The 27,970-nt window shown below is 40.0% G+C and overlaps 1 protein-coding gene across 1 annotated transcript in view; it reads left to right on the plus strand.

Moving 5' to 3' along the window:
- Window positions 1-972: 972 nt before the first annotated feature.
- cacna2d4a (calcium channel, voltage-dependent, alpha 2/delta subunit 4a) overlaps window positions 973-27,970 on the plus strand; it is a 93,868-nt gene continuing 66,870 nt past the window's right edge. The window contains exons 1-25 of the mRNA XM_040152620.1: window positions 973-1,032; window positions 8,231-8,427; window positions 11,624-11,705; window positions 14,201-14,317; window positions 14,489-14,548; window positions 15,007-15,169; window positions 15,262-15,393; window positions 15,891-15,951; window positions 17,039-17,189; window positions 18,115-18,189; window positions 19,800-19,889; window positions 20,088-20,201; window positions 20,370-20,448; window positions 21,550-21,683; window positions 23,952-24,029; window positions 24,297-24,377; window positions 24,565-24,639; window positions 24,806-24,892; window positions 25,063-25,134; window positions 25,403-25,464; window positions 25,767-25,834; window positions 25,923-25,968; window positions 26,159-26,256; window positions 26,757-26,850; window positions 27,023-27,115. Coding sequence (XP_040008554.1) covers window positions 8,252-8,427; window positions 11,624-11,705; window positions 14,201-14,317; window positions 14,489-14,548; window positions 15,007-15,169; window positions 15,262-15,393; window positions 15,891-15,951; window positions 17,039-17,189; window positions 18,115-18,189; window positions 19,800-19,889; window positions 20,088-20,201; window positions 20,370-20,448; window positions 21,550-21,683; window positions 23,952-24,029; window positions 24,297-24,377; window positions 24,565-24,639; window positions 24,806-24,892; window positions 25,063-25,134; window positions 25,403-25,464; window positions 25,767-25,834; window positions 25,923-25,968; window positions 26,159-26,256; window positions 26,757-26,850; window positions 27,023-27,115 — 2,288 coding nt within the window. The 5' untranslated portion in view covers window positions 973-1,032; window positions 8,231-8,251. The remainder of the gene's footprint in view (window positions 1,033-8,230; window positions 8,428-11,623; window positions 11,706-14,200; window positions 14,318-14,488; window positions 14,549-15,006; window positions 15,170-15,261; window positions 15,394-15,890; window positions 15,952-17,038; window positions 17,190-18,114; window positions 18,190-19,799; window positions 19,890-20,087; window positions 20,202-20,369; window positions 20,449-21,549; window positions 21,684-23,951; window positions 24,030-24,296; window positions 24,378-24,564; window positions 24,640-24,805; window positions 24,893-25,062; window positions 25,135-25,402; window positions 25,465-25,766; window positions 25,835-25,922; window positions 25,969-26,158; window positions 26,257-26,756; window positions 26,851-27,022; window positions 27,116-27,970) is intronic.

The raw sequence follows: 27,970 nt of genomic DNA on the forward strand, positions 1-27,970 counted from the left end.
CTGACAACAGAGCACAAATAACTGACTGATTCATAGAAAATCGCCCCTCAGTTGAAGTCATCATCTGGTCTCCCATGGTGACCACAGACTCTCTGGACAATGGCGATAATGACCTGTTAATTACCGTCTCCCCATGCACAAATACAGCATGTCTCGCTAGATAAACGGACCGCTTACGAAAACTGACCAGCTGTAAATCCAAAAATCTAGTGGAACTTCACAAATGCTCTGCCCTCCCTGTCTGTTGTTAGTATATTTTCAGTAATTTGGGGAATTTATGATATTCACTCTGTGTGTACATATGTGTGTTTTGCTGCCTGTGTGTGATAAATTGTTATATTAGTCCATTAGTACCAATTCGTGTTGTCAAGGCTCCTAATGGCTCCGTTATAACAGCTGGGAACAAAAACAAACAGTGTGAAGTGATGAGGGTCCCCATTTTTGTAAGGGAATTTGGCTGCCTCACCCTCTCTCCCTTCCTGCCTTCCCGTTTCCTCTCCCCAGCAAACACTATTGTGTCATACATGCACACACACGCACATGCATCCACTTTCCTCTAAGACTTCGAGGTTCCAGACCACTGGTTTAGCTGATGGAGCTAAAAGTAAGGGCTGACTATTAGCCCTGGTTTAGACTAATCAATGACTTCGGGTGTGTGTGTGTGTGTGTGTGTGTGTGTTTTCATGCCCAGAGAGGCGGGGTCCAGTTATGTACAGGGAGTCCAAGCCACTTCAGTTGCCACTGTGTCGCTGTATTCTCAGATGGAGGATGTCGCGAAGTCGCCTGAATTAACTAAGCTTCAGACTGAACAAAAAGTCCAAGAGCTGATATAAATCAGCAGAAACTTTTATTGAGTAATTACGCCTTCACAATTTTTTGAATTGCTTTTAATCTTTGTCCATAGATAAGAGCTGTCCTGCGTTCAAACTGTGTTTTTAAGAATCCACTTTTCATGTCATTTTTTTTCAGTCTCCTACACTCAGTCAGTTAAAAGACAAGTTGGAACCATAATTAAGCTCCACGAAGGCACAGGTGAGTGACATTGCATGCTCAGAGTTTTCTTTACGCTACAGTGCTGCTTGGGGATCCCTGTGGTTCAATGTTTCTTTTAGTCCATGTTTTTGCAAAGTGATAAATTCTAAAATATGGATTGCACCGTAAATTCCAAAGAGATATAAAAGTGGGAGAGCAGCTGAAAAACAAGGGTCGTAATGAAATGATTATGCCTTGAAATGAATTTATTTAGAGAAAGCGTAAGAAACAAAAGAAAAGGCTGGAGCACTGGAAAAGCAAAGGCATGACTGCACTGGATAAATGAGATTAAATGACAAAAAAGCAGAACTAACTAAACAGACATCTTTATGATATACTGTATTGATTTAAACTACAGTTTATATTCTTGCAGAGGTCGTGCATCACTGCTGTAGTAAATTATTTATTTACTGGACTGTGAAGTTTGAAGATTGAATATTTTAGGTAAGCAGCAACCAGACCCGGCTCATTTCAGACATGGAAAGTGTTTGTATTTTGCTGTTTATAGATTTTGAAATCCACTCATTTATCGCCGCTATCCACTTAGTCCAATTATATCATGTATCAGACAGGAGGTAGGGAACCTCGGTGCGCAGGCTGTCCGTCCATGCACGCGCTCACAGTCGCGCTTGCAGGCACTCTGACGCGTCCAGTCCAACTGACTCGTATGTGTTTGCAGCGTGAGAAGACTCAAGGGCACCTAAAGGAAACTCAGAAGAGCAGAGAACATGCAAACTGTCAGCAGGCATTTAGTAGGAGCAGGTGTCAGTATCCTGTATGCAATTGTTTATCATTGACCTCTGAGTTATAGCCCCTTTCATATAATTCCAGTGGGTCTAATATGCCTGGAGGTTTAGAAATCCTTCTCTTCTATAACTCGTCTGATTGTTCGTACCAACATTCCCTCCTTGCGTGATGGGTGTAGGTTTAATGAGGAAATCAATAAAAAGCTTTAAATGGTGCGGAGCCGTGCTTCAAATGCCCTGATGACCAGCAACTTTCTGCTGTTAAACTCAAACAAAACTGAAGTGTTTGTACTTGGCCCCCAACACCACTGTTAGGAATCTTGGACTTCCCTTTTTAATCACGATATGTCCTTTAAGTCCCACATAAACCAGACTTCAAGGACTGCCCTTTTTCACCTCAGCATTGCAAAAGTCAGGCACATCCTGTCTCAAAAAGATGAGGAAAAACTAATCCATGCTTTTGTTATTTCTAGGCTGGATTATTGCAACCTCTTATTACCAGGCTGTCCCAACAAATCTTTAAATACTCTCCAGCTGATCCAGAACGCTGCAGCGCGAGTACTGACAGGAAGGAGAAGAGATCATATTTCTCCTTCGTTACCTTCTCTGCATTGGCTCCCTGTAAAATCCAGAATAGAATTTAAAATCCTCCTCAGCTCCAAAGACCTTAATGGTCAGGCACCATCACATCTGAAAGAGCTGATAGTACCCTATTACCCCACTAGAACACTGCGCTTCCCAGAACGCAGGCTTACTGGAGCCTCCAAGAGTAGAATGGGAGGCAGAGCCTTCAGTTATCAGGCTCCTCTGCTATGGAACCATCTTCCAGTTTGGGTCCCGGGAGGCAGACACCCTCTCCACGTTTAAGAGGAGGCTTAAAACCTTCCTTTTTCATAAAGCTTATAGTTAGGACTGGCTCAGGCTTGTCTTGAACCCCCCCCAGTTAAGCTGCTATAGGCCTAGACTGCCGGGGCGACTTCCCCTGATGCACCGAGCTCCTCTCTCCTCCTCTTCCTCTCCTTCTGTACGCATTCTTATCGCATCGATGCTCGTGACTAACTTGACTTCTTCTCTCTCCCGTAGTTTCGTGCTTTCTCGTCTCTCTCTTTCCGCGGGTATTTCTGCCCCTAGTGCTGCAAAGTCTGGATCTGTGACTACAAACCACCTTCTGCCCCCATGATCCTGCTCAACACCCCCTGCTTCAATTATTATGAGTCTCATTACTATTATTATATTTTGTTTCAATAGTATTATTATTCACCCTATTATTATAGTTATTAGTTTTATTATTAGTCTCATTATTATTATTATACATCTCTATGTGGTACATATACTGTGCTACGTTGCCCCCCACTCCAACCCCCACATCTCTCTCTCCCTCTCTCTCTCTCTCTCAACCCAGCCGGTCGAGGCAGACGGCCGCCCACCATGAGCCTGGTTCTGTTCAAGGTTTCTTCCTGTTAAAAGGGAGTCATTCCTTGCCGCTGTCGCCAAGTGCTTGCTCATGGGGGATTGCTGGGTCTCTGTAAATATGAATATAAAGAGTACGGTCTAGACCTGCTCTATAGGAAAAGTGCCCTGAGATAACCACTGTTATGATTGGGCGCTATATAAATAAAATTTAACTGAATTGCATTCACGTGTATCCATCTCAACAGCACATTTAAATTGGAGGTTTTTAGGGCGGAAGCATCACTTTTTTGTAAAAAAAAGTGCTGCATTCAGAGGGAAATTGCCGTGAAACTCTTTCTTTCCTGATAGAAAAATCAAGAGTTCATACATGTTGGAGGAGGAGGGGGGGGACTAAGAGTTCATCTCCATCCTCAGTGATCTGGGTCAGTGGGGGAGGAGGAGTCCCACAGCTGTTACACACTGCTGGTGTGTGTATGGATATACATATGTAGTATGTTCAGGCATGTCTTTTTGCCTGTGTTTGCGTCACAGTCAGTCTCTCCACTGTTTGTTATTAATCTGAACGCCTCTCTGCATTTACTGCAGCATTATGGCTTTGCGTGCGTGTAAAAGATGGCTTTACTGCATTTTCATTTCCTTAACAGCACGAACAGATGTCTTACAGTATGTGTGTGTTGTGTGTGTGCGTGTATTTGCATGCCTATAATATGCAAATGCATGTTAGCTTGTTGTAACTGTGTAACGTTGGTTGCATTTACTGTATGGTTGTGTGTGTCCGGTGTGTGTGAGTGCATGTGACTGTGTGCGCATGTGTGTTTTTGAGTGTATGTCTGACTTTTATCCCTCATATTTAGTTAAATCTAGCTGAATGGTCACAGCAGCAGACAGGCCATCTTAGCTCTAGACGTCATTTCAGCATCACGCCTCTGCTGTAGCAGAGGCATTTTTAGACGAATCAAAAAACACACGATTACTTGTCTAAACAATTCATACAAAGCTGTAAACATGAGCAAAGTCTGTTGCCATTAGGTTGAATTCAAAATCGTTGGACGGATGAAATAAAGGTGAGACAACTTTGCTATTCTTTGGTCAAAAATGGCAAAAATGTCACATTTGGTCTGTAATGTAAAACGTAAAATTTTGCTACACTGACCAACAGTTTCCACAGTGGCTGAAAATATGCTTCAGAAAAGTTGCAAGGTGTATGGTGCTATCCCACAAGATGAAGTCTAAAACCTAGATGTTCCTAAACTCCCGGGCAGAACTGTGTAGATACTGTATCTTTTAAAGGCTAACTCAATTTGCACGAGAGACATCCATTCTCTATGTTCAGTGTGTAATCCTATAAAATGTATAGTAGTCTGTAGACGGTGGCTTTATATTTACTTTTAAAGTCTTAACCGGAGCCATTTACACATCTTTTACATGCTACATCAACATGCAAGGTGGGACTTCTGGTTGGGATGTTTTTGCGGTTTAAAAGACTGACCTAGTGAGACTGAGTGTACCGGTATCTGTTCCATCTGGTTTGCATTTGTTTGAGGTAAGAAACGGAGTGAAGTGGTGCATAGGACATATGAAGTGCTCCTCTGAGCGGGGGAAAGGCACATAGCCATCACTCACCACAACACTGCCCGGTCATTTCTCAAATCAAAGCAGCAAACAAAATCAAAAAGTAAAAATGTAGATGTATATACAGGATGGATTTATTCCAGATTCTTGCAAGTGTTGTGCAGGCAGACCAAGGTAGTTGAACCAAGCACACAGAAAACATTCAAACATTAATTACACTTGGGGTAATTGAAATGGATTATACTGAAGGATGAATGCAAGATTGCAGATATCTTTAATCAGCAGCAGAAATAACTTGTACTTTTTCCTAAATGAATTGGAAAAAAAAGTAAAAATGAGAGCAGATTTTCAAACCTACAGTAACTTATAGACCGTTGGATTTGCGATGTGGGACACATCTCCAGAGTTGATAGATCGATGTTGCAGTACCCTGTGTGTGTGTGTGTGTGTGTGTGTGTGTGTGTGTGTGTGTGTGTGTGTGTGTGTGTCTGTGTGTCTGTGTGTGTATACTGTACATATACTGTACGTGTGTGAGGCAATGAGCATCCACTAGGTGTCTCAGTGTGGTTATATTATAAGATGCGTCCTCTTCCACATATCACGACTCCCATCCCACCAGAGCACGCTTCTCTTTCCTCCTCTTTTGCTCCATATCTCTTTATCCTCCCTTTTTCCTCCCATCCTCCCGTTCCCATTTGCTTCCAGATTCACTTTTTCCTTCTTTTTACTCTTTTCCTCTCCTCTCCTCCCCTCTCTTCTTTCTTTCTCCCCCTTCTCTCCCAATGACCGATTACCTCAGATAATTCTTACTAGTGACACTTTTTCCTCCATCCATTTCTCAGTAATAGCAGGCACACAGAGAAAGATACAAATGAGAGAAAAAGAGAGAAGAGTGGAGAAGTAGCAGGTGAGAAAAAGCCTGAGGAGAAAGATTAAGAGAAAAAAGAGGGAGAGAAACACAGCTAGAAAGAAAGACAAGACTAGAGAGACAATAGGTCAAAGGAGGTTATAGAAACATAAGGGCAAGAAAGAGAGATAGAGAGAGATAATGTTTGTGTTAATGTGTGTGTGTGAGAGAGAGAGAGAGAGTGAAGGGGATGGAGAGATAAAAAAAGAGAGATGGAGGGAGGAGGGGTTTAATCCTGCTTGGATTATGGTATAAACCTGTGCTAGAGAGCAGGAAGAGATATACTAGAGAGAGAGGAAGTCCCACTATCCCTCCATCCATCACCACATCCATCTTACTCTTCATCCGGTAGCGTGTTTGTGTCTCAGTGCTGCGTAATTTTGGTTTTTGGATCCATGAGGTTTTGATGTCAGCAGGAGGGGCGGCAGAAAAATCTGAACTAGCAGCAGGATTTCTTTTGGCAGTGTGTGTGCGCGTTGGTCCTGCTTTGGGAAAACCACGCTGCCTGATAACAAGGACTGAACTCGTGTGAAGACACAAGTTTACCAGGACATCCCGAGTCTTCCTGGCATCCTGCAGATCCAGAGATCTGTAGGGAGAGGGAGCATGGAGGAGAGAGGTGGATGATGGGAGGAGTAGAAATAGGATTAAGAGGCGAAGAGAGGGAGGTTTAGGAATATGGCGAGACTCCGTTGTGACTCCTGGAGCGCAGAAGTGACCTTTGACATTGAAGACAAATGCTTTCTAGACTCTTTTGTATGCCGGGATAACCAGCTCAGCTGACATCGAATCATCAATCAGACATTTTTTATTCATTATCAGTCATATTTGAACTTTCTTTCAAGACCCACATGCCTCAAAGGAATGGTTTTAAAGCTTTGACAACATGACATAGTGAGTAATCTTCTGTGCCATTCTGTCTGCAATAATTTGGAGACGTGTTTTTAATCTTTCTGCAACCCACTTTTAGGCTCCAGCCTGTGTATTCTTTTAAATTAGCATCTTGCTTTTTCCGGACAGCACGTGGGACTGTTTCAATCTTTTGTCAAGAAAAGCAGCTCTAAAGTCTTTCCACTTAAAGAACCTAGCTTTTCATTATCATTCTTGGAAGCCAAGTGGAGTCTTAATTCTGTGAGTCCTACATCTGTTGCGGGATGTTGCAGTTGAGCCCTCTGGATCCTTTGCTGGAATTCCTGATCAGCGTTTGGTCTGCTCAGGAATTCGAGCAGCCCACACATGTCATAGAAAAATGCAACACACCTGCATGCACTCTTCTCCATGTTGCTATGGATCCACTTTAGACTGCTCAGTGACAAAATTCAGCCCCTTCAAGTCTCTCGACTGTCTCAGGACTGTACAATGAACTATACATGAAAGTCTTTCAGTAAACTGAATTAGTCCTTTATTTTTTTGTGACAAATACTTTGCCAGGCAAGTTGATTAAACGGTTGTTTTTTTGTTTTGCCTTTTTGTCTAATAGGTCTGAGCAAGTTCTGGATTTGCTCTTGTCTGTGTTAGATTTCCCAACTAAAGAGCTGAATTTCAAAAGTTTTTCTTGTGGTACATGTTGAATGCAGCTATGGTCAATGTTTTTATAATAGCAATGGATCACATACTTGATGTGTAAGTGAAAGGGGAGGTGCCCACAGAGAATTATCAACCAACTCTGCAGCTCCCCTCAACTCTGTGGAGCTTCATAGCATCTGTTAGCTTAATGTTTTAGTTTTGCAGCCTGCAATTTTACTTTTTTTTTTTTTGGTTCACTCTCGCCGCTCTCATCAGCATCGATTTCAGCCACAGTGGGCAGGTATTTTCGAAATAAAAAGCACTAAAAACCCACTGCATACTACCTGCCAAGCACCAAATGGCAGAAAGACAGTTAGCAACTAGCGGGTGAGCATAGTGGAGCATTTAGCTGTTAAAGAGCCAGATCCTCCTCAGGAGGAACAGATCTAAAAGGAGAGTGCAGGAAACTTGCCTCCAAATGAATGCTAATGTTACTGCATATCTGCTGAATGAGTAAGGCGACTGTTCACTAACATCATCTTAAAAGGTGGTAATATGTCAGTGTTCTGTTCAAAGTTTGTTTCCTCTGCCCTGTACAGGATATTGTGTAAATTCATAGCTGCACCACTTGCACAGACAAGGCCCTTTTGAATGATGAACTTCAGGTTATGCTTTTTTTTTTTTTTTTTTTTTTTAATCTGAAAACAGTATGTGTAATCCTTTAGATGAACTATTCAAATGCAAACATTCGCCTTTGTCAGTAACTGTCAGTGCAGGAAGTCTTTCATTCATTATCAAGCAAATTTGTTTTTGTTCCAACCATTTTATACGAACTCGGTGGTTGTTTGCTGCTTTAGATGCTCCCTTAACCCTGACAGAGTGTAGCCAAGGCGTCATCAGAATTTTGTCCCTCAGCCCCCCACCCATGGCCCGACATGACAGACATCAGCTAGTTCATTGCACCTTTAACGCTCCCTTCTCTCCTTTTTTTGCACTGTGACCTGAGCAGTTGTATTCTCACTGTCCTAATTTCATCCTTTTCTTTTGGAGCCAGCGTTCAACAATCACTGGACTGATGCAGATCGTAGCAGCTGCAGGGATGAAGCGCTGGAGCCTGGGAAACGCTGGGAATGCCACTAAATGGGACAGAAGTTGGCCGCGCAGGGGGAGGCTGATGATGCTGATGTGGATTATCCTTTTCAGCTCGCTGTGCCCGATGGTCGACGGCCAGATGAAGATCTCACCAGAAACGTGAGTACAGTTGCACTGGAAAACCCTGACACTGACTTTTTACCCTCAGGGGCTGAACCATCCGGAGGAACCATTACAGCCAGTTCTAGTTTGGATGTCAGTATAAAGCTACATATACACAGTTTTTTGCATTTAGTTGTATCCACAGCATGAGGCTGACATAGGCACCAATGAAGATCATCCAGGTTTTGTAAGAGACACATTTACACATGTACATTTCACCTGCTTCTCACACATAACATGTGCCTTTTTTCAAATATTTGATAGCTCATAAGACCATTACAAGGAAAATAACTTGATTGAGTTGACTTGTCCACCTTTTTCACTGAAGTTTAATCAAGGCAAGAAAAATTGCTGAAAATCTCGATTTTATTTACACCAACGTTTTCATCACTACAATATACTGTATTCAATAATTTAAGTAGTTGAAAATCTACAAAGCCTTTACCTGCAATCACCTGACTGGTTGTACTATGATTGCATCCTCACAAACAATGTGACACAAATGTGCTGCAATTTAGCAGTAAATTCAAGTTAGATGACTACAACCCTACAAACCTTTATTATGACATGATGTCAACAGTTGTACCAGGTCATTTCTGTGGGGACACCCTGGCAAGCCTTCATGCAGCGATACCCTTCTTGAAGCCACACGTCAGATGGAGGAGTCAATAGTGTTCCTTCTATTTTGGCTGAATGCTCCACACAGATACTTATGGACCATATGGGCACCTGTGGGGTATAGCTAATTGCCAAACTATCATACAGCTTCTCGACAGCTACAGCCAAAAAAATTGAAGTTGATGCATGAATCTGGCTAATAATGTGACTGTAGAAATTCCAAATTACCTGTAAAGCCTCTCAACCTCAGCTGTATTTTGTGTTTAGTCTTAATTAACATGCTAAACTAAGATGCTGAACATGGTAAACGGCATGCCTGCTGATGATGCCTTTTACAGATGGGACGTACAATAACTCAAAATGCCTAATGTGTTTTGTTTTTTTCACACCAGCGCTCTCTTGTTGTAAGATAAGTGGTCAGTTTTTCTCAGCTGAATATTTCTTCTGGGAACGAAACGCTGTGTTTGTTCTCCAGAAGCCAGATGAAGCTCTTTTCCCAGAACAGTTTTCAAACCCCCTGCTGACTAAAAAACATAACAGATCGATACAGCGCTGTCAGTCCATAATAGCCTGCTAACTGTGTGTGGTAACGTGGACGGGGCTGAGAGGGACAGAGAAACCCAGATAAACCCACAGGATTTTGTTTGTATACTCACACTGACTGGATTCGGTTAAAATTTGTTTTTGTATGTGAACATCTGCGGCCATACATACTGTGACAGTTTGATACCAACAGATTTATCAACCAAAATCATAAAAGCAATGGCTGCTAATGCAGTTTTAGGATATATTTAGTGTATGTGATTTTTGCACTCATAAAGCCCAGAGAGTATGTGCTGTCGCTATAGGCAGGCTGACTGATGGAGATTAAAGCTCCAGGAACAGCAGGCCAGCACAGGTCACTGAGCCCAAAGTCCGTCACATTTTTTCTGGGGAAGATTTGGCAGCAGGGCCCCCTCTGGCTCCGGAGGTTAGCACGGCCATGACCGAACATTTCAGGCCAAGAAGGTCAAATCCTTAGCCTCTGAGGCAGTGCTGGCACGAGGAAAAGCGAAGAACTGACAATGAGACATCAACAGCACTGACACATGTTTTGAGCAACAACCTCAAACAAAATAAGTGGAGATAAGTGTGATAAGTTTTTTTTTTTTTTTTTTTTAATCCCTTGTAGGTTACCATACAGTGGTACTCACTTTGTTGCATCTGGTCCACATTTCAACCAGGTTTGGCATGCTTTCTACCTAAGCCTTTGTCTTAATCTGACCTTGTCTGGCCTGTACAGAAGCGCTTTAGCCCACATGCACATACAGATACTGGCTGTAATTTTATATAAACTGTATTAAACCATGTCAACAAGCGTTTTTTTTTTTTTTCAAAGCTACAACTTCTTGGCTCGCTGTCAGAAGCCATAATCTGCCGTTTGAATGATATAATATCCTTTGTCCTAAGAGAATCAACCTTTGTTTTTCGTTTAGAAGGTTCTTGACACTGCCTTGAAACAGTCTTCAAAGTGATCTGATTTATTTTTAGAGACATGAGTCTCTTGAAACTGCTTTTAAGAAAAATATCCACAGTACAAAACAGCTTCTGCAGTCTCTATGCCTACATTTTAGAATGAATGCAATGAACATATCAACAAGTCAAAAAATTATTAGCCAGTTTTCAGCACTGAGGCTGAGGGGCTAGCCGTTAACAACACTGCCTGCTAACTAGCATCGAGCTGGCTGACTCCCCATAGGTTGTGCCATCTGTCACATCCTGTCTGCTCTGTAACCTCTATCACCTTACCTCGGCTGTATTCACATGGAGGATTTGTAGAATTACTACATGTTATTGACCACAGAAGAACCCCTTCACCTGGCAGCCTGCCAGCTTTTACCTTCACCTTCACCGTCACCTTCACGGTAATCTGTTTTAATCTGTCATTGGTGAGTGCGCGGTAACCTCTTAACATGATTGACTGTGCACTTGGCTTTATATTTTTCTTAAATTTGCTGTTTGGGATTTCTCAAAGCACTGTGTTGCAACTGTACTTTACTTTGTTACTTCTGGCAGTGAAATAAATTCGGATATGATTTGGGTTTGTTTTTTTTTTTTACATTTTTTTTCTGAATTAGCACACAATTATTATATTATTATTATAAAGCACAGTAAATTGCTCAATATGGCAAGGTGACACAGCTTTTCTACCAGCATATAATGAACTATGAACTATAACGATTTATATGCCAAAATTTCAGTACACCTCCTTCTAATAAAACAACCCTTTATAAAGGGTTTATATGTTATTTATATGTTGTAAGTAATGGCTTTATTATTTGCTGCCAGTCAGTCAAATTCCTTTGACTGACTGGACTGTGTGACACTTACCTTTTGGAAAAAGGCTGCAAAGAATCAGGACCAAAAACCATTCATTACCATCTCTTTACGCAATTATTAACTGATCGGCAACATTTGGAACTCTATTATTACCAAATAGAAAGGGTGGAAACCAGCCAAAGGGATATTTTTTCCCCATAGAACAGTGTTAACATTTTGGATTGTCTGTCACACATCATGCTTCCTCTGTGTCCAGGGTGCAGCAGTGGGCCGTGTCCTTTGGCAAAGAGATAGCTTCCCTGTCCGCCAGATACTCTGGAGCTAAACTGCTACAGAAGGTAAGAGACCGCACACATCCATGCATTAACAAATAAAACACTTACACAAAGACACAGACATGCTGTCAGACAGGCACATTGTGCACCCATGCTGAAAGCAGCTGCATGCACACATACATTTCTACCTCAAATTCAAATGTTTTATGGGGCATCTTCTCAATTTAATGTGTTTTATGGCAATTTAAGATGCATCATATTGAGTTTCAGTAGCTGTCTAAAATTCCAGAATAAAGTTGGACCTCACGGGGTTGTCTGATTACAGTCATTTTCTGATCATTTCCGCAGCCAAAATCTCCCAATTCACAGTGTGGCTTTGGGAAGACACAGGCAGGGAGCGAAACTGAAGAAACAAATTTAAATGCAGAAAGAGAAATGTACTTTAGAGTGAGATATTGTACACATGACATCATCATATCAGACTATGACGGGCGGCGTCTGAATTCATCCCTCCTCCCCCTCCCCACTGCTCCATCAGCCTATAAGAGCACGACTGACTGGCATACATTTGCTGTACAACATCTGCACATGGCCCAGAGACCAATCTGATGACACACTTAATTCAAATACACGTGACACATACAAACAGAAATGCACAGGCGTACACACACACACACACACACACACACACACATTTACTTTCTTGGAAAAATTACAAGGAAATCCTGTTGTTTTTGCTTGATTAATTCTGCAACATTACTTTTTTTTTGATTATGCTTTAATATTGTGCTATACAAACACATACATTAAAATGTCATGCAGATATACTGTAGCTTATTGAACTGTGCTGAATTGTGTTCATTTTTGTGTTACTTGTTATGTTTGTGTGTGCCTTTTAGTAATTAGGATGTGCGGATTTTCTCTGCATGCCACTCTGTAGAATCCCTAGCAGGCCCATTCACCATCTGCCACACACACAGACACACACATGCAAACTGTGTGTTCACAGAGATACGAACCTCCTGACCATCTCCCTCTACAGCACATATGTGTTTTTATCTTTGTTTTACCACACAGTTTTCTGTCGTACAGCACAAAAAAAACCCTAAACTAGCCGCACTTACAGCGTAACAAATCTGCACAGATTTTTTCCGAAGAAGCTGGGCACACTATGTAGTCTGTTGTTTATGCTGTATTATAGACTGGATTAACCTTGGACAAGATCAATCTTTGGTTGGGTGAAACAATTTTCCAGAGGAAGAACCACAGAGGAAGTAAAATACTGACAAACTGGATCAAGCAGCCCCAGAAACAGTTGCAGTAAAAGTGATGCTACTGTAGTAGTAGTTACAGCTGTCAGAGGAGTAGTAGTTGCAGCAGTTGCTGTAGTAACCGTATCTGTTATAGCAGTATTTTAATGACAAAGTTTAGACATATTTCTCCTAGTTGCAGACTTTGTCTTTTTATTTAGCCCGTGGTGTGTAAAAAGCATCCAGTGCATTAGTTTAATATTGGCAACCAGAAGCCATTAATCACAGACCTGTGTCTAATCGATGGCTGTCTCATTATCTGTGCAACATTAAGTGACCGTGTCTTCTTGCCTGAGTAAACTGGATAGAATATTCAAAATGTTGGAGCCACAAATGGGACTCTGTGGTTATTTGCTGTTGGCTCCAAGAGAGCTCCTTTTCTTCCTTTCTCTATTTTATATGTGTTTGTCTCTCTTATCTGATTAATTTAGTATGGCTCGCTTTTTCTTATAAAGGAAATTAAAGAAGCATCATGAAGTGAAAATATAACATATAGTTCTCTTTCAAAGTTTTCAAAGTTGCTAAATTCATTTTTCGGTAACAGTTCAAGTTGTGGTTATTTAATTGCAGAAACAAAATATAAGAAAATAAGAGATAAGAATCATCTTACAAAAGTAATTAAAAGAGTTATAGATCATTATTAACCTGTAGTATTATTGTATTACTGTACAGTTTTGTTCATTTATTTAACTGTGGATTCATCATTTTGGACACAGCTGTTATAAGTGGTGTAAAAACAAAAACATTTCAGTATAAGAATTCCACTCTTTTTGATGACTTTAACTCCATCATAATAAAAAACAATATGACTGATTAATAACCCCATAGATTCCATGAAACCTTCTTAAAGCACTATACAGTCATGAATTCATGCACAGATGTCAATCAGGTGGCGCAGCGCGCAGTAGATCGTTTTCTCGTGGCATCATATAGCAGATTAGAGAGGGGGTCTGGGGAGGGGATGAAGTCAGGGCTTGACCCCCATCTGTAAACTGTAACTGTGTGGTGTGTGTGTGTGTGTGTGTGTGTGTGTGTGTGTGTGTGTGTGTGTGTGTGTGTGTGTGTGTGTGTGTGTGTGTGTGTGTGTGTATCTCTCTTGCATGGTTATGTGTGGGTCTCTGTGTTTGTTATTCTCCTGTCTATATTGAGCAAGATATTGTACGTAACTTCTAAATTCAAACACTTATGTAAAAAAAAAAACTAAAAACAAAAGTGCCACTACTGAAAGTAAGTGTGTCTGTTTTGAAGAAATACAAGGATATTGAGGGTGTGGTGAAGATAGAGGAGGTGGACGGAGAGGAGCTGGTGAAAAAGTTTGCAGAGGAGATGGAGGAGATGCTTGGGAGGAAGATGAAGTCTGTGAAGGTAACAATGCATTCTGTGAAAGCATGGTAACCTTTTTTGCAGACATGACCCATTGACAGATTGAACGACAGCATCAGCTTTAGTCTGTGTAATGATGGACTTCATAACCCTTCCTATGTGGGCAAGTATATGGGCAGACTGTTTCCCTGACCCGGTTGTGTTTTGTCACAGAGGTTGGCAGAAGCAGCCGAGGACGCTGATTTTTACCACGAGTACAATGAAACACTGGAGGTATGTGACAATATGCTTGAGCATAAGATTCCCCTCTGCGCACAGGTTGTGACTTTTGAGCATATATAAAGTATATTCATACTCTAACAGTAAGAGCATGTAACTTCTTAGTTATACCCACAACATACTGTTTGCTCTCTACTGACAACAATTCTCTAGTGGTATTTGGTGGTGTCTACAAACTGTACTAACAAGTCACATCAAGCCATACAGAGGATAAAGATTATCTGCTTGTGTCAATTCTTTTTCTTCTTTCACCTCATTTACCCCGTGTCTAACATAAGCATTCATTATTTCTATACATACTCAATGCAAATATGCAAAGTTAGCTGAGGTTTTTACAGACCATCCTCAGAGAGAAGTATAGCTGCTTACCGTAGAATCCACATTTTAAACACGTCTTTAATATTTCATCATATAATCTCTCTACAGTCATCATCTGTTATTTTTCCATCTAGTTTGACTATTATAACTCCATGCTGATCAACATGGTGGATGAGGATGGCAACTCGGTGCCGCTGGGAGGAGAATTCCCTCTGGAGGAAAATGAACACTTCAATAAATTGCCAGTCAACACGCAACAGAGTAACATACAGGTCCCCACTAATGTCTACAACAGAGGTAATACACATATGCAGTCTGCAGTCCCTTGCGCATAATGCATCCGATGGCCAGCATAATAACTATTTTATTCTTTGTCTCAATTCCTGTAGATCCAGACATTCTTAATGGAGTCTACATGTCTGAGGCTCTGAATGACGTGTTCATCGACAACTTCCAGAAAGATCCAACTCTCACGTGGCAGTACTTTGGCAGCTCTACAGGCTTCTTCAGGCTCTACCCGGGTACGTATGAATCCGAGTCTCCTGCATTTAGGACGTAATGCGTGCCTCCCCAAATTTCAGTGTCTTCAGCTGCACTTTCTCCAGTGTCGACAAATTGTTAAGACAACACGGACAGAGTTGTTAACAGAGACATCCAGCTACACAAGCCAAACAGTATAATTACACAGCAACTGATGATGCAGGAAACTGTCGGTCAAACATGATGACTCAGTCTCGGCTACATTCTGGTTGCTGATGAGTTCTCTTCTGTGTGTGTGTGTGTGTGTGTCTGTGTTTGGTGTGGAGGGGTAATTAGCAGAGGATTTGTGACACAGCTGGTTTTACTCATCCGCTACCTCATCCATCACTCACTCATTTGGCAATCTGTCCCCATCCATCCTTGCATCCATTTGTTCATCCATCCAACCAGCTAGCCAAGCAGCGGACCGCCATGTAACCATCTGCTCTTGATCAATCAATCTCTCTCTCTCTCTGTCTGTCTCCCTCTCTCTCTCCAGGGATCCAGTGGATTCCAGATGAAAATGGAGTGGTCACCTTTGACTGCAGAAACAGGAATTGGTAAGTCCATAGTCATGTCTTCCTTAGGTCTACATCCTTACTGATGCCGTACGTACAGTTCTAGCTCTATGTAGAGTTTGCAAGTGCAAGATAGTGCTTCTCAGGATGCCACCCTTATGAATGTTCTGACAGCGCCATAAGATAATCATTGATATTCAGTGGCTGATCATTACCTTTAGTTTTTTCGGGGTTTGGCATATTGGCACCGGTCTGCCCTTATCAGCGACTATTTGGCCAGTTGAACATGTTGAATCATCAACAGAAGCAGGCAGCAGGAGAAGTCTTACTGACTTGCTTTTCAGCCTCCTGACTCAGTGATTTTACCCATTTAGTACCGTTTCTCCAATTTTTTTGTCCCCAGATGCAACTTTTAACAGAGATTGTAAGGCGATGTGGTTTGACGCAAAGCATTTGATCAGTCAGCCCTAACCGATCTTGACATTTGGCCTTTTTCAAAGCAGACATTTTGACTTGTCATGACGGGAAAAGCGCAGGCGTTACTAATAAAATCAACAATGGCTCTGGTCTATTCAAGTGTCCCAATAAATCATGACAGTATCAAAGTGAGTCAGCAGCCACAATACTAGGACCCTGAAACCAAAGCAGCTAAATGGAATTCAGTCATTTTATTTTTTAGACCTAAACTTTTCCTACTGTTGTATAAATAAAAGTAAAATATATAAGTATAAAAAAGTATAGTGTATAAACAGTAAATCAAGTTCCAGGAGCTCTGTCTGGTTCTCAGACAGAACATACTATACCTTGGAAGGTGGAAATCCAAGTACAAGACAGTGTAGATCTGGGGAGTTTGCCCATCACAGCTGCTGTAGGGGAAATCTCATTGACGTTAATGAGCTTGGAAAACCAGGGGATGATAATAAAGAGATGAAGGGAGGCAGGATGGAAGAACAGAGAAAATTAAAAGGATAAAGCTTGAACTCTGTCTGCTCTGTCTGCCTGCTAGACAACTGGTAAATAACATACAGTCGCCGATAATGGCAGAGTTTGAGTTACAATTAAGTTAAAAATGGTCTGTGCTGCTCCCTACATCATCTCTCTCTCTCCCTCTCTCTCCCTCTCTCTCTAGGTATATCCAAGCAGCCACATCTCCTAAAGACGTGGTAATCGTGGTGGATGTCAGTGGCAGTATGAAGGGACTCAGACTGACCATAGCCAAACACACCATCAATACAATCCTGGACACACTTGGAGAAAATGACTTTGTTAACATCATTGCTGTAAATACACACACACACACACAAACACACACAACAGCAAAAAAACACAGACAGACGTGAGCAGTCTAAGACTAACTAGAGTGTGTTTAAGTCCCGATGAGCATGATGAGGAGATTACCACTCTAACACCCAAATAAACAGTCATTCCAACGTGCAGGTTCAGTAAAAAGACTGGGGTAAACATATGAAAAAAGGACACACATGTACAAATAGGCAGAAAGACACAAATACACAACATTCAGCAGACACCAAGCATTTATTTTTGGGAGTAACATCAAAGCTTCAAAACTCATTTTGTTTTTCGGCTTTTCAGGATTTTGGCTGTGTGTAGCCCTACGACTACAAATCGGTGTAATAAGCACGATTTATCCTGGTATTACAGTGTGTGTAATCATATGCCTCCTGCAAATCCTCCTGCCCTTAAGCTGTTTTTTACACAGAATTTAGAGCTACACTCCTTTCGATGGCATGACCATGCAGCACAATGAAAATCAGTGCTGGAGTTTTATTTTAAAATGAGACATCCTCGCTCAGTAAAAGGGTTTAAGTCCCACTTTCCTGTAAGGAGTAACTAATTGTAATTTGGCTTTGAACTTGACTTGACTTGAACCTTGAACCAAATATCAGGGGACCGGCTGGTTAAGTGAATGAAATATAAAAACAAAATAACAACATTTTGACAGGCACATACAATTTCCAGCAATAAAACCACTACATCCAAACTAGCAACATTAACAATAAAAAAAAATTGAAAAACAATATACAGTAGAAGTAAATAGCACACCGACAGCATACTTTATATTAATACAACAGCATTCAGATATTTAGAACATATATATATATATATATATATATATATATATATATATATATATTCACTTTCTGTGTTACAGAATTGTACTGTATGATTTGTTTCTCTCTTCAGTACAGTGACTACGTTCGCTATGTGGAGCCTTGCTTCAAGGGCACACTGGTACAAGCTGATCTGGATAACAGAGAGGTAACCCACGTACACACACACACACACACACACACACACACACACACACACACACACACACACACACAAACACACACACACAGCTAATTAATTAACTTAATCTCTGTTAACCTATTAATCGTAAGCTGTTATCTCCCCCGTTTTCTAAGGACGAAGATTATGCTGTCATCAGACCTAAGTTCAAACATCACAGTAAACGTGTGTTAACAGGGTTAGAAACTGTTTGTTACAGGATTTAGTGGTTAAACTCTGAGAACCACTTCATGATTCTTTTGTTTGTGTGCTCTTTGTCGATTATTGTTTTTAAGACTACAGATATTTTTCCTGATTCCTTCCCTTTCCTTTGTCTTCATCCTCATCATTTACATTCATGACTTTTGTTTCTCTTCTCTTTTACTTTTCATCATCTCTTTTCCTCTCTTCCTTTGCACCTTTTTGAATTTATGCATATAGCTCCATTAATATGTTTGTTTCATTCCTGCTTCCATCTGTTTTTTCCTCCTCATCCTTTTCTCCCATTTTGTATATCCCAACACCTGCTCAGTCTTGTCTGTGTGTGTGTGTGTGTGTGTGTGTGTGTGTGTGTGTGTGTGTGTGTGTGTGTGTGTGTGTGTGTGTGTGTGTGTGTGTTTGTGCGTTATGTGTTGGATGTATGCCCTACTTTCACTCCCCTTCACATCATTGCAGATCAGGTAAGGTTGCTGGCTGCTGAGAATTTTAAGTAGGTCACATGACTTGTCAGCAAGGGATTTGATTGGTTTAACGCCTAGCGAGGCAGGCTGTAACAGAATGGGCTTACAGATGTTGGCTGACACACTTACACATAAACTCATGTAACAAACACATATACACACATTTACAGGAAGACAATCTTAAGTTTTGTGGCTGTTATATGCGTTCCTATATTCCCTAACAACTATTAACCTTGTTTGCTCCCACTGTAAGTCAGAATGTTTACTCTAAAACACACCGATGTCTGTTTAAAAAACAGTTTTATTAATATTTGACAGTTGACTTAGGGACAGGGTGTGCAAAACAGTTTTTAGAAAAGAGATACCAGGGGAACGAGCCCAAACAGGGGCTGCAAGTTGGATGCATCGTAAATTCCACGATCCTCCATTAATTTTTTGTCATGACTGAAATATATATATTTAAGTAAATTATCTCATGTCTTGGTCACTTAATGTTTATTACAGAATACCTTTTACGGTGTAAAAATAGAAAAAATGCTGAATAGATGTTTAGGTTTAGTTATTTTTTATTTTAATTGTAGTTGATTGCTGTTTTTCCACATTACAAAGTTTGAATATAATGTACAGTATACGGCAATAATCACAGCAATAACTTCCAGCTGGATTGTATTTGCAGGCATTTATCACAGCATGTGTGTCTGTATGTGTGCATGTTGATTAATCCTGATAACGTCCTGGTGTTGTAGTGGCTTTGCCATAATTGGTCAGTGTGCCAGAGAGCCGGGGATACACCCTCCTCTAGACTCTTTCACTCACTCCCTCATGATTTCTCTCTCCCTCTTTTTCTATGGTGACCAATTGATCCAGGGCTTAGTGACAATGTCAGTTTTTAAAATTTGTTTTGTGTCTCTCCCCCAGCATTTCAAGCTTTTAGTTGAAGAGCTTCATGTCAAAGGGGAGGGCAAAGTGAAAAATGCAATGAAGGAATCTTTCAAGATCCTCAACGAGGTATGTTCCTTCTTTGCAACAACCACGGTAACTGCTGGGTTTTAACAATATGCAGAATTGCTGTCAGTAAAATGGCAAAACGGATTTACTTATGTGAGGAAATTTTATACCCACAGTTCCCAGTCTGACTCAGTTGGTTTCTTTAGTACAACATCTCAAGATCAAATAAATCGTGCGTGTTCTTATGTGTGTGATAAGGCTGCAGCACTGGGCCAGGGCAGTCTGTGTAACCAGGCCATCATGCTGATAACAGACGGAGCCATGGAGGACTTTCAGGATGTTTTTGAAGAGTTCAATTGGCCAGAGCGACGGGTATGACACACACTCTCACACACAAGCATGTATAAAAGCAAGCACCAGTGAAACGTACTGTGATCACACACATACATCATGCTTAATATCTGTATTAAATTGTTAGGATAATCCCATGAGGGGGATTTATCACATCTTACTATATACTGTACTTGATTGTTTCTCCAGGTTCGAGTGTTCACCTATCTAATTGGACGAGAGATGACATTTGCTGACAACGTCAAATGGATTGCCTGCAACAACAAGGGTAAAAACCAAGTTTTTTTTTCTTTTCTGTAAGTTGCTTTGTTTGTGAGGAATCAAATGCCTATTCTACTACAGATGAAACCTTGATAATCCAGAGAGGAAAGTTGAGTCATTTCAGCAACAAGAAATACTGTAGATATGAAACCTTCTGCAACAATCACTTGCTAAATCTTCTTCTTCTTAGAAAGAAACGAGTTCTGTTGGCCCTCTGTGGTGCTCCCAGGTGGTACCGTACGTAACTGGGTATCAGGTGCTGCCCTCTTGTGAATTACTTGGGGACATGCAGCAGCTCGAGCCTGAAAATAATCACTTCATCCTGCTCTGAGCACATCAAAAACCCTTGACTAATTACCTGATTATCAGCACAGATACACTGTAAACACATTCCTTGCCAAAAAATATCATATCTGTGTGTGTGTGCGTGTGTGTGTGTGTGTGTGTGTGTGTGTATGTATGTGTGTGTGTGTGTGCGTGTGTGTAATGGGTAACAGGTGCACTCCCTTCTGTTGCGTACACTGGCAGATGCTTCTGCCAAAAACAAAATATCAGTCATAAACAGACAAACATACTTATTGTTACACTCCTGCAAAAACCTTCTAGATGCAGTTTCAGTTTTGGTTGTGTAATGAGGTCTACTTAATAATAATAACAGCAGCGCTCTTGAAGCGACTTTACAAAGAGAAAAAGGGTTTCACACATTCACATATAAATATATCTGGCGGTGCTTCAGTAGCCTGTGTCACTGAGCAGCTTCACTGCAGGTATCCCATTGACGTCATTGTCCCCCACTTGTAGAAATGCCATAAATCTTTGACTATGCCCAGCTTTAAAGAACGTCAAAAGCACATTCGCATCGATGGGAGATAAAAGCTGTTATTTTTTCATCAAAAACCAGCTTAGTGCCTTTTGGAACCACAAGGTGTTCTGATGTCTGATAAATGAATTTATTGCTCTTAAAATAATTCCCAGAGGCCTGGAGGCAGAAAGATAAAAATAATATGGTGAACATTTTCTTTGCTAAAATGTATGACTCCTAGGTTTTCCATCGATGAGTAATTTGTGATATACCGTATGTGTATACATGTATTTGTGTGTCCTGCAGGTTACTACACACACATCTCCACGCTGGCTGACGTCCAGGAAAACGTTATGGAGTACCTCCATGTGCTCAGCCGGCCTATGGTCATCAACCATGATCACGACATCATATGGACTGAGGCCTATATGGACAGTGTGGTAGGTCGTTATTAGTGTGCTTGATGTGGAACACACACTACTATCTTGCATCAGTATTATCTGGAGTACTAAATCCAGGTAACAGACTAATTTAGGGACACCCTTCCTATTACTTCTGGTAGTGATCCATTGTGTCTACCCGGCTAGACTACCAGTCAAAAGTTTTAGAACACCTCCATTTTTCCAGCTATTACTGAAACTTACATGGTGCAATGTCTCAGTGTACTATGAAATGTAAAGCATAGAACAAATAAATAAATGTTAAAGATTTCAAAAAAGACTAATCTTAAATCCTAAATTTTTGACTCATTTAAGCAGCCGAACACACTCGAGGCATTCTTTCTACAATGGAAACTTGTTCAGAAAGTTCATCCCAACAATGTCGCAGAAGTTCCTACAAATGTGTTGCACTTGTAGTTTTGTTTGCTTTCACCTTCTGTCCAGTTTATCCCAAACCAGCTCCATGGGGGTTAAGTCCGGAGAGTGTGCTGGTCTTCCATCATTTTAAAGCCACTGTCTAGTTCTTTTCTTCTAGTGTTTTGGGTCATTATATTTGCTGTGGGAGGAACCCTTGACTAACCAGTCTGTCTTCCTTTGTTACTTGCCTTTTTCTCACCATTCTGACAGTACCACATTCTTCAGTACAGTATTGTCCTAATAATGCGTCAGAGGGTGTAGTAGCAGTCTATTCCAACACTGCCTTTGTACAGACAGAGGGTTTGTAATTAATCAACAAAAGGGCACCCATTGAATTGTTTGCATTAACTTTAAAGCCATCATTTACTTCCATTTTTGCAAGAAAGGTGTAAATTAAACAATTTCTTAATTCCTGAAAAAGGCCTGTTTTCTTTGAAATTTACATAATTTTGATTACAGTAATACAGTATAATTCACATGCAGTCTCTCTGTCTCTCTCCATGATACCATTTAAAGCCATTGTATTCATTTCTATGTCTCTCTCCATGGTGCTGAAATATTCAAAGCCCCTCCATCCAATTAATCACAGACACCAGTACAATCTCCTAGCAACATCCTAGCAACCACACAGGACACCATAGCAGCCATGCAGCCTCCACCAAGTACTGCACTAGAGGTTGCTACAAAAATACCTAAACAGCAATGTAAGAACCACCTGACACTGGACTACATAGAGCAGAGAACACAAAGGCAATAACCTAAAAACCCTAGGTAACCACCATAAACACCCTATCAATAAATCTAACCTACCTAGCAACACCATGCCACATAACCATAAAACTAAAGGTAGTAAGAAAGTATTTAGCAACCACTGTTGGTCAAATTACTCGGAAAAAGTAATCAGAGATACTTATTAATACGTATTAATGAAAATGGGAATTACATTACTTTACTAATTAGTCCAAGGAAGTTTTGCTCAGGCAAAATCACAAATGTTCTACAAACTATTTTTCCTTTTTATGGTGAATCTACTGTTTCCAATTGCTATCCCACCTCTGCCTGCCCTGTCTCCATCCTTTTATTTCAGTATCTCTTCATCTGCACCATATGTGTCATATCTTTTCACTGACATTTCATGCTTTTTGTTGTCTTTCCTCCCCTCCATCTCCATCTTCAGTTGCCAAACAAAGAAGAGGTAATCATACTTACAGCTTTATAACTTTAGTTTGCTAAACTTCTTTTTTAAAGTAACGTTAGCCATATAATACAGTATATAGTATCTGTAATGACTTTCTTACCCTTATATTTACAGTCAACAACAGTTTCTAGTAGTTTCAAGTACTTTATGGTTAATCTTATTTTCCACCTGTAGCTTCAGATGCTAAAGGTAGCTTAGCTCATCCTCTAGTAAGCTAGCCCAGCTTACTGATTCTTAGTTTTTCCCCTGAAACCTGAAAGTTAACATGCCGCAATGGCATTGCTATGTAGCTTTCAATTTTATTTCAGAGTTTTGAAACTTTTCTTCACTCCTTTTTTTTTAACAAACTTATTTAAGCGAATATTTCTTAGCTTCTCTTTTCTTTCCATTGTAGATGTTAGCTTGATGTACCGTGAACGTTAGCCTTTCCTTGGTTTACACGAATTTACCAAATGAAACACCGCCGGCCAAATCATGCATTTCCATTTCACTTCATTTTCTACAAATCATATTTCATCTGCAGGCTTCATTTAGATTTATATCATGAGATAACTAATTAAGCTTTTTAACAGAGGAGACTGAGTCTTTATTTGAATCTGTATTTTTGTGTGTGTGTGTGTGTGTGTGTGTGTGTGTGTGTGTGTGGATCATAGCTGTTCAACACTCAGGCCCAAAGCCTGCTTCTGATGACCTCAGTAGCCATGCCTGTGTTCAGCAAGAAGACAGAGACTGTAAGTATTAATTTTATCACCATTATTATCATTACCCTCATCAGACATTGCTTTAAATTAGAGTATTCATGTACCATAATGGTACATGAGTGGCCTTTCTGCTCCATATGTATGAGTAAGCACCCATTTTCATAAGAGAATGAGAGTATAAAAGGATTCTCTTTTGCGTAAATCTCACAAACCACACTAAATTAACCACATCCTAGTATCAATCTCCTCTTCATTCTGTGTTTGTCACTTTACGAACACGCTGCATGTTACCTGTAGTTGTCTCATGGGATTCTGCTGGGAGTGGTGGGAACTGACGTGGCCCTAAGAGAACTGATGAGACTAGCTCCAAGATACAAGGTAAACGATCCACAATGTACAGTATACTGTGTCATAGCACAAACAAAGCTGGAGCACACCGTAGTATAAAATGCCGCACTGATTCTCCTCTGAGAGAGTCAGTGATTTTTGGATGCAACTCCCCACATGTTAATGATCTGTGATGCACTGTAGTGTATGTGATTGTGTCTTATGTCTGTGTTTTCAGTTGGGTGTCCATGGATACGCCTACCTCATCACTAACAATGGCTACATCCTGTCTCATCCTGAACTACGACCTCTGGTACATACAAATACCGTATTATACAATTATTGATGCTAAGAAACAGTTCCAACTTTATACCACTGCTTTATTTATGTGACTGAGCACGCATAATAAAAGCAGAATTGGTTACTAAAGACTTATTTTGGTGTTTGTATGTTTGTGCATTTGTATGTGTGTGTGACAGTATAAGGAGGGGAAGAAGCTAAAGCCAAAACCCAACTATAACAGTGTTGATCTGTCAGAGGTGGAATGGGAAGATGCTGAGGAGAAAGTGAGAAACACACATTCACAGAGATTTCAGTCTTTTTCAATTCTGTTTTTTTTCTTTTTTTCTGTTTTTTTCTCCTCTCCTGTGTGTGAGCGTGAGTTGTGGTGTTAAGAATTTATAGTGTCATATAATGAAACTCTTAAAGTGCTGAGTATGTGAAGTCTGTGTTTTAGCTGAGGACAGCCATGGTTAAAGGAGAAACTGGAACGTTATCTCTAGACGTGAGAACTTCGGTGGATAAAGGAGTGAGTACTCTTGTGTCTGGGAGTGTGTCTGTGTGTGTCAGGACAATGAAAGGAACTATCTTAACTATTAGATCAGAGATTAGATTATCCTTTCTTTCTTCCTTTGGGGTTCTATTGTCTATTCTTGTATTATCCAGTTTTGTTTTCTTATTTTAGTTGTGTTTTATTAATTTTATTGGTCCTTTTGTATTTCTTATATTTTCCGTACAAGCTGTCTATCTTTCACTGTCATTTTCATAAACTCCGTCCCTCTCTCTGTCTCTCCCAGAGGAGAGTGATGTTTCTGAAGAATGATTACTTCTACACCATCATCAATGAGACACCATTTAGGTTTGTCTGATTGCTTTTAACTTAACAGGATTACTGTGTCAGGTTTTAAAATGTATGTAAATATATATATCTATATATATATATATATATGTATGTAAATAATATCTATTCTAGCCTAATATTATGTCTAGCCTACACTGTTGCTGGAGTAACAACAAATGCTTATTTATTCATTCTGCTATTGGCAGATTGAATGAGCATGATTCATTCTCAAAGTAAACTGTATATTTCTTTTTTTTTTTTTTTTTAATTTTTACATATAATATGAGGTAAAATATTGATCTCTTTTCTGTGTTTGACAGTCTGGGTATAGTGTTAACTAGGGGATATGGACAGTATATCTTCATAGGAAACGTCTCTGTTGAGGAAGGTAAGTTTTTCCTTTCTGTCACTGTATTTGTGTCTGCCTTTCTTACTCTTCCGAGCACATGTCTTCTTTTTTTCTGTTTTTTCTCCAGGTCTTCACGATTTACTGGCTCCGGATCTGACCATAGCGAACGAGTGGTGAGTAGAATTAGTGAAACATGGATATTATGGGTTTCACACTATATAAAAGGTTGTAGTTCTCCATGAAAATATGTCCGCTGTACATTTTTGTCCACATGGTTGTGTGTGTGTGTGTGTGTGTGTGTGTGTGTGTGTTGTGTGTGTGTGTGTGTGTGTGTGTGTGTGTGTGCTTGTGTGTTGTGTGTAGGACATACTGTGAGACAGACATTGACCCAGCCCATCGCAAGCTGAGCCAGCTGCAAGCAGTGGTACGGTACCTCACCGGCATAGAACCAGATCTGGAGTGTAAGTGGGCACTTCAATCTCAGCACATCATCTTTTAATTTAGGAAAAGTAAAATACACTTTAACCCTGATATTGATCAGCAAGTGGATACTGTGTGCTTACATGTACGCCAGAAATCAGAGAAGAAAATAACACGTTCACACAGCATGTAGTATTCTTAAACACACCACTGTATCCATGGAGACTTTGTGTCTGATCTTTCGAGAGATTAGTTCATTTTTAAAGCTTAGTAAAATGAAGAGTAGTGGCCCAACTCGGTCAAAATATTAACCAGATTATTTTTGAGGTGTAAGATGTGTTTCTATGTGTTTTAATCAAGGTAAAATGAGATATTTTTTCTGCACATAACCTGCAGATTCAGGTACAAACAGCATTAGGATTCACTAATTGAATCTTGGTATGTTTGCATGTAATGATTTATTATTATCATATTATTATTATCTATTTTCTTTGTCCTCATTTGTCTTCCCCTTGCCTCTCCCTCTGGTTTCTCTCTCCAGGTGATGTGCAGTTGTTGCAACAAACTCTGTTTGACGCCGTGGTCACAGCTCCTCTGGAAGCTTACTGGACTGCCCTTATGCTCAACACATCTGGGTGAATATTAACACACACATGCACCCACTCAAATGTTCTTTCATTTAAGATGTGGACTTTTTACATGACTACTTGTTTGTTTTTTTTACTTAATATTTACCTTGTCCCTCTCTATCTGCTCCGCCTCTCTCTTATACTGTCTCCTCTCTCTCTCTCTATCTTTCTCTCTCAGTATGGACGAGGGGGTAGAAACAGCCTTCTTGGGGACCCGTTCAGGCCTGATGAGATTCCAGCGGTACACTGGCATTGAGAAAAGAATTGGCAAGTGAGTAGGAAAAACAAACACATTTTTTATATTAAATATCATCACATCAAGTTACATACGCCGTCATGTCAACAACCAAAAGAATTAAAACTAGGGTTAAATTAGGTGTTAAAACTGTTCATGTGAAAGTGATGACAGTGATAAAGATTTGAATTAAAGTAAAGTGTGAGTTCGCCCTCTGGTGGTCAATAAAAGGAAAGCTGGTAATGAGTCTCCAAGTCAAACATTTATTTTAGGACAAGTTTTCTGTAAAGAATCACATTTTTTATTTTTTATATAAGTTTTTATATAATTATTTTTATAATAATTTATTTATATATATAATTATAAAATATGGTATGTTTGGGTTGTGTCTTCATGCAGACATTCAAGTGTTGAGATATAACGACTGCAAAAACATTAACAATGCTTCCTTTATTTTAAATAGAATACTTTTTTTTGATTATCATCCTGTTTGGTAGAATTTGTACACTTAGATTTTATGTTTGATGACATACGAATAAACTTTAATAGACAAAACTGTACTTTTTCCATTAACAATAGTATTTCAGCTTCTCTATGATTTTAAAGCATCACTGGAGATGAATGAACTAATTGTTTAGTATTGTCTCTTGAATTTAACATTTTAATTTCTTCATTCTTGATCACTGTTCATATCTTCTGATCATCCTTTCCCTTACCTTTTTTTCACTTCATCTCACTGATTTTTTTGCTGTTTTGTTTTTATCACACCCTTTTTTATTTTTTTCACCTTACTATGTTTTACTCACACTCCATTCCTTTCCCCAACTATCCCCGAATCTTCATGTTGTGCTCTTTATTCTATCGTCATTTTACTTCTTTCCTCCTAGCTTC

Source organism: Xiphias gladius, chromosome 2 (genome assembly GCF_016859285.1).
Source record: "Xiphias gladius isolate SHS-SW01 ecotype Sanya breed wild chromosome 2, ASM1685928v1, whole genome shotgun sequence".
Taxonomy (NCBI): Eukaryota; Metazoa; Chordata; class Actinopteri; order Istiophoriformes; family Xiphiidae; genus Xiphias; species Xiphias gladius.